The 11,979-nt window shown below is 47.1% G+C and overlaps 2 protein-coding genes across 5 annotated transcripts; both read right to left on the bottom strand.

Annotated features, from left to right (window-relative positions):
- Window positions 1–467: 467 nt before the first annotated feature.
- LOC122380336 (protein LZIC-like) lies at window positions 468–3,882 on the bottom strand. 4 transcript variants are annotated; one of them, XM_043363407.1, is made up of 6 exons: window positions 3,719–3,882; window positions 2,462–2,621; window positions 2,081–2,216; window positions 1,756–1,911; window positions 1,419–1,536; window positions 468–1,107 (listed from the first exon to the last, which is right to left on the bottom strand). In XM_043363407.1, exons 2-6 carry the CDS (start codon window positions 2,560–2,562, stop codon window positions 1,052–1,054), a joined length of 567 nt encoding a protein of 188 aa, XP_043219342.1. In that variant the 5' UTR covers window positions 2,563–2,621; window positions 3,719–3,882; the 3' UTR covers window positions 468–1,051. The 4 variants fall into 4 exon arrangements, with proteins under 4 accessions (XP_043219342.1, XP_043219341.1, XP_043219339.1 ...); XM_043363406.1 differs by having other exon boundaries at window positions 3,760–3,779; XM_043363404.1 differs by lacking the exon at window positions 3,719–3,882 and adding an exon at window positions 3,698–3,714.
- Window positions 3,883–8,941: 5,059 nt separating this feature from the next.
- Window positions 8,942–11,936, bottom strand: LOC122380334 (ribonuclease H2 subunit B-like). The gene is made up of 7 exons (XM_043363401.1): window positions 11,675–11,936; window positions 11,083–11,227; window positions 10,843–10,939; window positions 10,338–10,452; window positions 10,010–10,174; window positions 9,373–9,581; window positions 8,942–9,186 (listed from the first exon to the last, which is right to left on the bottom strand). Exons 1-7 carry the CDS (start codon window positions 11,709–11,711, stop codon window positions 9,097–9,099), a joined length of 858 nt encoding a protein of 285 aa, XP_043219336.1. The 5' UTR covers window positions 11,712–11,936; the 3' UTR covers window positions 8,942–9,096.
- Between the last annotated feature and the right edge of the window lie 43 nt (window positions 11,937–11,979).

Genomic DNA, 11,979 nt, shown 5'->3' with positions numbered 1-11,979 from the left:
TTTAAAGCGTGTATTTTCATGTAGAATAGTGGCGTTATTTATAGTGATTCAAAGCCGCGTTGTTGGTGTAACCCAGGCATTAACTGACAGAGCCAGTGAGCTGTGTGTCGGACCTCAGTGTTAATATTTGTGTAGAGGCAGGCCTGAGTCCTACGATCGTGCGCGGCTATTCTGCACTGCTCAACCTTTCCGCCTAACCGGGCCGCTACGTTGTCTGACAGCTCGCTGTTTTGTGCGAGAGCGTTTCTCCGTTCTGGGTCGGTCGGCTGTTCTCGTCTGTTGGCCTGGTGCAGTAAGGCCCACAGCCAGATCACTGGCTGTGGGCTGTGCCTGTACCCGCTGCATGTGTAAGGGGCGCCAGCCGTGACCCCGCCGGGACAACACTGGACTGCCGCGGCCCGCCGAGCCCAGACGGCGACAAATACAATTACCGGTACTAAATGCGGATGGTATCTGACTGGGGAGAGTTAAACAGAATGAACACTGTATTGAACCGGCGGTACATACCGTGGAGCGAGCAGACCACCCGTCTGGTAAAACTGGCAACTCTCGCCGGCGGCGAGCCACACACACATCAACTGTCAACAAACGCCCGGGAACAGGGCGCCGAGCACTAGCACACAGAACCTACGTACAGCCTCCAATATCAGGTAACGTCGCGAATGCCTAATTAAAACCCATCTCGTCGCTCAGCTCAGCGTCCAGCTGTTAATTGCAGCTCATGTTAATAAATAGTGAACATCGAGTTGTTTAAATCTGAATATCGATAACCGACGCAGCTGATTTAAAAAGCCCCGCAATATGAACGATATGGGGATAGAGCGGCAGCCATTGCATACAAACCCTCGCTTTACCAACCGGCTGGGCACTTGGTTTAGGTACCCATGAACTGTCGATCCCCGACGCCGCTCCTCAGTGGGTCGGTGAAGGCTCGACTGGCGTTCTGTCTCGGTGGCATGTGCCGTCCGTCTAATAACGGTCGGCAGGGTGGGAATTCGGCAGCCCCAGACCCGTCGGCGCGGCACGAGCTCAGAAGTCGGACGGAGGCTGCTCACGTGCCGCCCGACAGTCCCGATTGTGCCAGCCGCACCACCCGCTCCGATGACACTGCAATGGAGAGACGCTGGTTAAACACACGACATGTGGACAGGTCACACCACGCGCTCAGGCGACAATAGAGCGGCACACAGCTCCGGTCTAATGAAACTGGTGGAATGCATCGATACCAGCCCTCACACCATTTGGATCAACGATGCAAGCTGATTGCGCGAATACGACCTTCGTGATGGTTCATTTTAGTTGATTAATATTTCGTTGTTATTTCGGGGACGCCCAGACTGCATGGGAATCGGCGATCTGCCTCACTATTCATGTTCCCGCCCTCACCGTTCACGTTTCCCGTCCGTTCCCGTCCTCACCGTTCATGTCGTCCTCGAGGAACTGGCGCAGGTCGTCGGTGGTGTTGGTGGTCATGAAGTGCACCTCCTCCGGCGTCAGGGGCTCGCCAAGCTTCTTCAGCGCAGACAAGATCTCCAGCTGAGGGGGAGGGAGCGCGACGACGGGCAATCGGCGGTTAGACGGCGAGCAATACACGAAAATGTGAAGAACGATTCCACAAAATAGATTTTATACCAGAGTGGGTCATCTAGTGTCATAAATCGATCATCATCAAAATCAGCTTGAACGGCGCCAGCTGCTCTGAAGTTACGGTGGTCACACTCCCGGTGGCTGCACGGGACGGGTGCGTCGGCTCACCCTCTGCTGGCTGAAGCTCTCCTCGGCCAGGTGGCCCAGCCGGTGGTCCCGCTCGAGCTGGGACAGCCGCTGACGGAGACCCTCCGGCTGGCGGCGCGCGAACAGACCGATTATCTCCGGCGTGCGGAACGCCTCCGTTATGGCTGCCTGGATCGCCTGTAGGAACAAAATTGAGATGTAATGGAATCAGGTTTTCTTCACAATATTTAAAGCTCTTTGGAACTGATAATAATCCAGGATCCATGATATGATCTATGTGAATACAACAACTTGAATGCAGGATAACATTAAAATACCTTCATATGGTAGAATCGTCCCAACTTACCAGTTGTGTGGCTCCAAACTGGTCAACAAGAGACAGATCTCCCTCGCTGAACTTGCTCAGCCTCTGCTGGAACTCTTTCAGCTGCTCTATGGTGTCCTGTCTGGTTTCATTGTATTCATCTGCATCAAGGTCATCCCTGAAGGTGATCATGGAGGGAGCAATCAGTTGATTGAAGAAAGCAAACAGGCATTATGTAATTCACACAAACACATTACTTATCATTGTAATTGCGGTCCAGATCAATAATCACCGGCAAAATAAATGCTACAGAAACGCTGTTATAAGCATCCAGTTGAAAAATACCAACCTATCTAATAAATTAAGACGTGACACATTGTGTGGTTTTGTACAAACTGATTTCGCATAGTAATAACTACTCACTTTGAATCTTCCAAGTCCTGCAGCTGAGACATCAATCTGTCAAGCTGATCTGTCAGATTCTTTTGGAGTTTCTCAGTCTCACTAACCCCACGAGTAGCCATTCTGCTCTCTCAGAGCTTGAAGTATTGACACTGAGCCTTGGGAGCAGTTTTGGTTTTATCTGCAAACAATGCCATTTGTTAGGTGACCATTCAGGGCAGGACCCCTGCAGGTGTATTTCACAATTACAACTACAATCTCCAATGTATTACAAAAAACAAATAATACAAAGCAAGAATTAATAAGAAATAATAAACACAACACAGACTGAGCTATGCTAGACACCAGCACTTTTTCTCAAGCAGGACGGTCAACAGTTGGAATGCCCTGTCACAATCCTTGGTAGACTCTCAAAATGTAAACCAATTTAAGAATAGGTTTGACGAAATTCAAACAAACAGCTCACTGTACTCAACTAGTGGCCAGTAAAGTTATGGCACGAGAGTGGACCAGTTGGGTTCACTTATAAAGTCAAGAGCAGGACCAACAGGGCTTATTAGTCCTCTTTACCTGAACATCAAGTACATCAGGAGCTTGCCAAGATCGGGTCCCACAGGCCTCACAGACTAAAAAATCCTGTTACCGTAAGGTAGGTAATAACCCACAACATCCTACATTCTACAGGCTACAAGAATTAGAAATAATGCTATTAAAAAGTGTCTTCAAAATAATATCACCTCAATTTGTGTTGCGATCTCCAAAATGTGCGGCCTCCCCCCTAGTCGAGTGAAATCTGAAAACAGGGCGCCAGCCGCCGGAGGGCTTTTTAGTCATGTAATTATCGGGATATTCTGATTCTCCCTCTTGGTGCCTTTAACAGGTTAATTGTCACGTGAATGGGTGAAGCAAATTTCAAGATTCTGATTCTTGTTCAAATTGCCCCATTGCCATGGGCACCCTGTTCAGATTCCACCCCTAATAGCCACCCTTCTCACCTGGCTTAAAGACACCTGAACAGTACCTACTACCTACTTACTACTACTATGAAATATTGGTATACATTTTCATAGCATCAAGAAAAAATGTTCTCATCTCACTGGTATAAATGCTATAGGTAATGCACTGAAAATGAAATATCAGGCAGCTTGAACTGTCTGACCTGCATCCTAATGTCTCATTAATTATGTTAATAAATAATCATTGATGGCCTTGGCATCCACTACATTAATAAAGTGGATACAAGGGAATTATATGCACAGGCTAAAGCTCCCTCCTTACCTTTTCCTGAAAAAAAAATGGACAAAACAGGTCTAACCAACACAACAACTTTTAGGCATCCTTCTCGGAGACAAAAACGTCGCAAATGCGCACTAAATGCCTAAAAATAATACTGCCAAATATTATGACAGCAAGGATTTCCTTCGCTTCCTTCCACAATGTATGGTTCTCAGGAAGGCCCAAAGCACAGTGTATATAAATCAAGGCTATATAAACCAGGTAGAACGCTCCGGGAAAAAAGTTGGAAACAATAAATTAGTTGCAGCATTCCCTGATGACGCGAATGTGGGTCAGCGGCCGGCGGCCGGCGGCCGCTAACACTGTATGAGGATGAGTGCACGGAACTTTTGCTTGTTGGAGATTGCGCTAGGCAGTTAAATGTTAATGTTAGGATATGTTTCGAAAGTAAATTGAACGACGCTTCGAACGCCGTCAATGAATTTGCGATGCGACGCGTATTTGTTTAGTTAGAGCCGGCGAACTTTTACCTTCCGACCGCGCGGGGGCGATATGGTGCCACACTGACGGTTTTTAAGATAGCTCAAAATTCTTTTAAGCTAAAGAGCCGAAATTTGACTCGTCCAATCTTTTGGTCAAGCTGGATCTTCTGGTACAGGTTGCATATTTAAGGTAAGTCAGGTTGTTGACCTATGTTGTCGCTCGTGAGCCTCTGCACAGTCCAAAAACAATGCAATTTCTGAACACTCAGTGCCAAGAAATCCTTCACACAAAGATGACACTTGGCAGAAAGAAGAGCTGTCGGTTTCTTATCGTTCGTATGTGTCGTGTTTTCACAAGAGTTTAGTAAGGTCAGGTCCGTCACGTGACCTCCCCTCATAACTCAATAGGTTTACTTTCATAGAAGCGTTTATCAATCGCCGGAAATCTTAGCCAATCCCACTGGACACTGGATCCATACCCACATGGGGCCCTCCTGACTGGCCACTCCCTCTGAAATTCACAATAGCATTGGGCTGCGGCCACGGTTATGTATTAATGCTTTTCACTGACAGAAATACAACAACTTCAACCACCACAGTGCACGCCGCCACAACAGTCCGACCCACGTCCCTGATATCGACTAGCACCCGGCCGGATGCACATACGCGGAGCCAATCAGTCCGAATATGTGACCTGAAGCTTACAATTGCTGTGTCGCATGGCGCATGGCACAGGACGATTCCTAGTAGCTGTCGGCTGAAGTGGAGAAACAGCACGTTGCGACACACCGCGCCGGCGACAGAGCTCAGCAGGGCTGGTTTGAAGCTAAAGCCGGAGGTAAGGGCGGACACAGGCACATACATTGCAGGACAAATAACAGGATGTCAGTTAGGGATATAATTCAAGACGAATGATTCAAGACGGACTGAAATAATGCACATTCTCCTCACTTAGATACCAACTTCAAACTTGACATTTATAGCACCACGGAAACAATTGGCACACAGGAAAGAAACAAAAGATGAGGTGTTTTTAACTCAAGGAGGTAAAAAGAGGTTGCATATGATGGAACAGCCCGAAGTGCAGACAAGCACATATTTTTGGTAATAGCCATCAGTGCAGACAAGCACATATTTTTGGTAATAGCTATCAGCTGTCCTACTTCTCTTCTCCCTTCACCAACTGCTGCAAGTAGTTTTATGAAGCCAAGGGAAATATGCCTACATCATGCATGTAAGCTCAAAATGCATTACAAAGGAAGGTTATCTAAAGAGAATAGTGGGCAAAAGCATTTCATAGTTAATTATTCAAAACTGCACACAGGGCAAACATAAAAAGCAGCAAGTGTAGTGTTCTGTTATGCTTAAAAATAGTCCAAAACAAAATACAATCTTTTCTTGTTTGAATTGGTTGTTCTTCTATGCCACTTCATCCATATCTTGATTACAGATGGGCTGTTACTGTAGGCTGATGAAGTGACACTTAATTGCCTTTGTGCGAGTTTCAGTTGCAGCCTCCTAGGTACTGCACTAGAAATATTGAATGCCTCTGAAAGATAGGAATATAGGCAAAGTTAGCTGTAGTAGTGTCAATGATAATAGACATGACATTTTTGTCTTTTGACATACATTTGTTCAAGTACAAAAAGGTACAAAATAAATTGGTTTGTTTCAAGACAGCACACTGCACAAAGCCGCACAGACATTACACAAGCATATGAAATTGGTACACATAAAACTTGATGATTAAAAAGGTCAAAACTAGCAACAATAATTAATTGAAGTAAAAGTTACAATCACAATCATTTGATTTAAAGTGACTTGACAAAGTCACAAGACGCAACGCTCCTATTCACTTAAGAAAAGTTTTTATGCTTTCATTATCCTCCACATATCAACCAGCTTGATACCAGGCTGTGCAATAGTGGGTACATAACCCCATGTTTCCATTTTATTAGAGCAAGTGGGGTTACAACAACAATGCTAATGTCAAACCCACATCTGCAACCTGTACTGAAGTTTCAATCACCTTACAAGAACACCTTCTGGCAGTTTGATGGGCAGAATGGTCATAACTACTTTCTCCTCATATTCAACACAAATTATCTCTTATACAGATACAGTTAAGACTTGGTTATGGCAAGCATTTTCTAGAAAAGATATGATAAAAGTCCAAGACAAAGGTCGAGAGAAACAACACCAACATAAAACACCGACTATGTAGCACTAATACTATCAAATTCATAAAAATATATACATGAGTCGATCAGAAATTCACTGTAGATTTCGAAAATGGTGTCAAATGCCACTCAAATACCCCCATTCGCATGTACGAAGCAATATAACACTGACCTTCAGTTCCGCGTGCCATTCCCCATAGGCCACTGTGTATTAAATAACGCGTTCACTGATCGCAAAAAAATGAGACCCACATATGACGCGTTTGCTACCAGCCAATCAGCGCTCGACATGCCGAGCGCTGATTGGTGGAGAGGGCCGTCGTCAGCAGTCCATTACATGTTGTTTTCCTTGAACATATACGTGAGCAGCTGATGCTGCTCACGGGTTGTTTCCATTTTTCGTAATGCTGAAGGCACGGGATAAATACAGTGGCGGCAAATGCGCTTGGTCACGTGACCAAATCTGCACGTGCGGTTGTGGCGAGGGCACTTCCCGAAACTCTGGTGCCAACGGCCTCGCGGCGCCCATAGAGAATACATGGGACCTTTTCTTTTCAGACCTATCGTGTCTAAACCAAGCCATTTAGTGCAAGGATACGATTGGTTTGAGATTCAGTAGTCTTTTGGCTACAAGTTGGCATAAGAAACGTATTTTTATCGGCAAAATTCGCGAAGTACCAGGTGGTTTTCCGATACCCTGCACGCCTCCTTACCCCCGGCGGCCGACCGGAGGAGTCAGTAGCGCTCCACTCACGACTTTTGGCGATAGCTCAAAACACCTTACAGTTAGAGGGCTGCTATTTGGCACACCTTATCTTTGCTTCCATACGCATCTTTGGAAACCAATTGCATTTCCGTCTCAGGTCAGGTCACTGACTTATGACGTCACACGTGAACCTCTGCAATAGTCCCAAAATACCGAAACTTCGCAACGCCCTCGGTGCCAGAGGAGCTGTCACAGCGAGATGATACTTACAGGACCTAGTATCCTCTAGGAGTCTCAAAACTTGTATATCTCAGATTTCTCCTAGAGGTCACATGAGGTCAGGCCGATCGCGCGACGTCACCATTACAAGTCAATGGGAAAATATGGAAACTGCAATTTTGACGCCGAGAATGATCTAAACCTAGCTCAAGCACATGGAATCGCAATTTCATGCAATTCTTGCAATGTCCAATGCTTCACTTTTGCATCTTTAACCTCGCGTGACGTCATTCATGACGTCACAAATGTCACAAGTTTTTTCGTCAATAACTCCTGATAAAATTGAGCTGGCAAGTCGGAAAAGTCGCCAATAGACTCGGGAAGACCTACCGAATCGAATGATATGCGATATAACCTCCTCCGACCAAGTTCGTGACCTGAGTGCCTCTGACCTGGCTTTGATCCGATGTGAACACCTTATGTTGACCCCACCCAAATAAAAGTGTACCATTTTGACGCACCGGAGCATGACAAACATGATGGTACTAAAATAGCGACTCTGCGCCGTTTTTTGACAAAGTTATTTTTCAAAACCCGAAATCGTATTTTGACCCTCGGGGCACTTGACCTGACCCTCAGAGGGCATCAGTTGACCTGAGACTTTTAAACCGTGCATCAATCGCTGCGTCCCCGGTCCCGTAACGGCACACATGCTCGTTTTTCCCGCGAGGCTAGCTCAATTATAAGGCGAGGGAGTCGTACCCGCCCACTCTCGCGGCTGGGGCGTAGGTATGTAAAAAAAAAAAACTAAGAAGTCTGGTGATGATTGATGCAAGATTCTTACAGATAATGGTAGATGAAGGTAGGGCATCAGTTATTAAAGATAGGTAAAAAACAAATTTGCAGCCCTCAGTAGCATTGATTTATGCATTAAGAGTTATAGAACCATAGGCGGCGGAACGGGGAGGGCACCGGGACACCGTGCCCCCTATAATTTTGGCATTTTAACATTAGCCCTATGGGCGTTGCATGGAAAGAATCGGACCGAAAGTCGGCAGTGCCCCCCCCCCCCGCCGTGTGTTAAAAAGTAAGGTGTTTCGCCGCTACTGTATAGAACAACTGTAAGCTGCAGGCTCAGCTTTTCAGTTTCTACCTATGCCTGCAAACACAATAAAATCAACGGAAGAGTAATAATAGATTAATTGCATTTAATTGATGCTATTCAAGTATCAATGGTTGAACTATGTCACCGATGATTCAATATTATTTGCACGGTATCATTTACCACCACACGCCTAAATATTTAGTATCTAAAATAATGCAGTAAAATAAGCTGCGCCACGTCTGTCGACAAAATCTGGTGCCAACTCAAGGTCACACGGAAATGTGGTCACGTGACCAATGTCCGGCAGCGGGCCCAAAGGGCAAAGTCTCCTGATTGCACCAGCCGCTACTGGCGATAGTCATACGAGTGAAAATGATTCCTTGCTATCCATAGCGCGTGTGTGGCGCCTCTGTCATCGAAAATTGCCCTAAAGCGCTAAAGCCAAGAAACGAAAACTGAAAGCGGTAGGTCCTCGTCCTCCCACTTCGGCAATGCCCGTTATTCATCGTCCGGTTCCATATTCAGCCCGGCATCTTTCCTTTATCGCCGGTTTCGGGTGAAACATGAAAGGACAATGATATAAATGTATATTGACAAATGCTGATGGCAGCAGCCCGATCTGCCACGGCGACACGGACGTCTCTGCAGTCCTGAACTCGAAGAGAAACCGGCGGACGACTGTCCCGGGAACAACCAAGAAGCACGGGCCAGAGCACTTCGGTACCGAACTACTTCTTCTTGAAAAACGACGCGATGCTCTTGGTTCCGATGGCTGACTTGGCCAGCGCCTTCTGTTTGGCGTTTTTAGGAGCCAGAACCTACAAAAACAAATGTACGGTTCGGATCATGCCAGTGCGAGGACTCGCAACAAGACGCCAATGAAAGCAAGCAAACGAACTAAGGAAAACAAAACTCAACGGAGAAAGAACAAGCAATCATTCGTACAAATGTCAGATCACTCTGCAACAGCGGCCTTTCAACTCGCTCTCTCCGGCCCCGCCTACCTTTTTGGCGTTGCTGGCGGACTGCGAGTAGTCCTCGAGGGGGGCGGCGGGTGCTGCGGCGCCGCGCGCCCGCTTTGCCGGCGGCTCGGCGGCCGGCTGGCTGCGCTTGGGCCGCTCGTCGGGCAGCTGGAGTCGGCAACGGAGCGCTGCGCTCAGCTCGCTGCTCAGGTACTCGGAGGTCAGTCCCCAGGCGAACCGCAGGTACACGGCTAAGTGGAGGGTGAACGGACCGGTCAGAGGGGACGGAGGGACGGGCGGGAGGGCACAGCACGGCAGCGACAGGGCGGGACACAGACCATTACTTCACGGCGGAACGACTACATAGTCCGACCAATAAGCAAGTTGTTACGGTCCGTCATTTTGCTTCGTCGATCAGTATCACCGGAAATATAAATGTCCGTCTCGGCAGTCGGCAAAGCTATTATTTTCCGCACCGATAATCCAGTGCTGAAGTTACGCACTACCGGGACTTGGCCCAAGCCTACCAATGCACGTCGATTCTATGCATTGTCGGTCGTTCAATGGGAATCCCATCGACGATATTGGTAAACAAACAAATAAAAGACAAAAATTTAACAGCTAACACGGTTTAGCACTAAATCAATAGCTTTGTAGTAAAGCACTTATTAGTTATTACCTTTTTCGACTTCCTCTTCTCGCACTTTGACGAAGTTGTCCGCCTTGCCGCTGGTGCCGTGCAGACGCTTGGTTTCCAGAACTGCCGCAAGGCGGCGGGTGCGTCGTTCGAGCCACGCTACGGCTCGCTCCTCGTTGTATTTGTATGCGTTGAGTTCGCTGTCTCCTAGAAATTATTCAAACATATTTGTTAGTACAGCTGATTCTGAATGAATACTACCGTCACGGTTGCACTCTGTATATATTCGGGGATGAAAAAGAGCGAATGTATCGTATCCGTCCCGTCTGGGGGACCACACACCAGTCCACACGGCAGCACGGGAACGCACCCTTTCTGTCGGCGATGAGCTCCAGACGGTCTGATCCGACCGAGTCAGCCAGTCGGACCGTGTCGGGAAACTGGTGGTCCGAGAGGAGCTGGTCCAACTGCTGGGCGTACCGGCTCTGTCGGAGAGACACCGTCAGCGTCCGGTCATATACAGACAGGATCCGTGACACGTCAGATAATAAACAAAAACACAACAGGCACTGAGATCGTACTTATGACACAGTGGAAATATTGCGAAACACAGCAATATTGTTGTTTGTTTGTTTATTGGGGCTTTAGGGCGCGTCGACTGCAAAGGTCATTTTGCGCCCAAAACACAGCAATACAATTACATACATTTGAAGGCATGAGGGCACTTATATGCGCAAAGCTGCAATCCTTCCGTGTTTCTTTTACAATGAAAGATACACGACAGGAGTCGTCACCGAATTTCGAGAACCTGGCGGCCACCAGTCCCCTCCCCACCCCCGGGGAGTAGCCAGCGCCCAGTGCAGGGCGGCTCTAACCTGCTGCATATAGCCGAGGACGATGTAGAGAGGATCGAGCGGCGAGCACACGTGGATATGGCCGTCCGTCTCCACCGCAGAGCCAACAAACCAGGAACTGAAACGTGTGGGTGGTGAGCAGCATGTCACTCTGCTGCAGCAATGTGTTAGCCTTCAGCAGCTTCTGTAATCTTCAACTGCTTTTGTAGGGCACTGTAACTCACCCCTGTGGCAGGGAAACCTATTCAGCGCCACACTCACCGGGGGCTGTCATCAAATGTCTGGACCTCCAGCAATTCTTTGGAGTCTGCATCTAACAGAAATGCAGCTGCTTGACCAGTCTTCGGATGGCGTAGTCGGAGTGCATCCAGTTGCCTGTCTTCAGATCCTGTCACAGTGGCATTATCTGCAATCAGCATCAAGCGTGTTGTGTTATGATGTTAGTCACCTAATCAGTGGGTCGCCTAAAATAAAATAAAACATGAATAAATCTGAGATTCTGATACTCTGCTTACGTTGTGCACTGATCAGTGATCTGTCACAGTGACTATAATTGTGACATGTGTTGATATGCTCACATCCTCATCTTGGCTGAAGGAAAGATGTATTGTGATACTGCTGAGCTGAATGATTTTGATTCGTGTAGTAGGTATGTAACACAAGTTGATATGATGTCAAATCTGGTCTCTGGATTTGGATTATCAATAAATACATAATGAAGTCTTAAGATAATAGCTAGCCTTAGTCACTAATTTACCTTTGGGGTTTATGGGGCCCCAGTTGAGATAAGTGCCTATGTAAAAACAAACATCTTAATCTGTATTCTTTTGCAATTGCAACAACAAACACAAACCTTTGATGATGAATATCTTGTGCTTGTTATCTCCCATGTTTCAGTTCAAATACAAGCTGAAGGATCTCAACCTATGAACTCACTGCCAAAACAAGATCTTCAACTCACTTAGGGCCTTGCTTCAACTGAAGAAGATCACAAAAGACAAAATGCAAGGCCCTATATGTATCTCAGAGGCTGTTGTTGTTGAAGAGTTCGAGTTAGGGCGCGCAACAGCTTGGCTGTGTATTTAGGGCCTTGGGCTCGCGTCTCTCCCGCTTATTCTGCTCCCGCCAAGGCTCCCGCTTATCTATTATCGTGTTTAC

Source organism: Amphibalanus amphitrite, unplaced genomic scaffold (assembly GCF_019059575.1).
Source record: "Amphibalanus amphitrite isolate SeventyFive unplaced genomic scaffold, NRLGWU_Aamphi_draft 000096F_arrow, whole genome shotgun sequence".
Classification (NCBI taxonomy): domain Eukaryota; kingdom Metazoa; phylum Arthropoda; class Thecostraca; order Balanomorpha; family Balanidae; genus Amphibalanus; species Amphibalanus amphitrite.
This window is presented reverse-complemented; position numbering and strand designations above follow the sequence as displayed.

Bases quoted from the DNA above. Each gene is read 5' to 3' on its own strand.
- LOC122380336 (XM_043363407.1), bottom strand. From the start codon at position 2,562: ATGGCTACTCGTGGGGTTAGTGAGACTGAGAAACTCCAAAAGAATCTG. The intron at 1,537-1,755 runs GTGAGCCGACGC...CCTCCCCCTCAG, and splicing joins AGAGCTTCAGCCAGCAGAGG to CTGGAGATCTTGTCTGCGCT. The intron at 1,108-1,418 runs GTGAGGACGGGA...TCTCCATTGCAG, and splicing joins CCTCGAGGACGACATGAACG to TGTCATCGGAGCGGGTGGTG.
- LOC122380334 (XM_043363401.1), bottom strand. From the start codon at position 11,711: ATGGGAGATAACAAGCACAAGATATTCATCATCAAAG. The intron at 11,228-11,674 runs GTTTGTGTTTGT...TGCTGATTGCAG, and splicing joins CAAGATATTCATCATCAAAG to ATAATGCCACTGTGACAGGA. The intron at 10,453-10,842 runs GTTAGAGCCGCC...TCTCTCCGACAG, and splicing joins TCCTCGGCTATATGCAGCAG to AGCCGGTACGCCCAGCAGTT.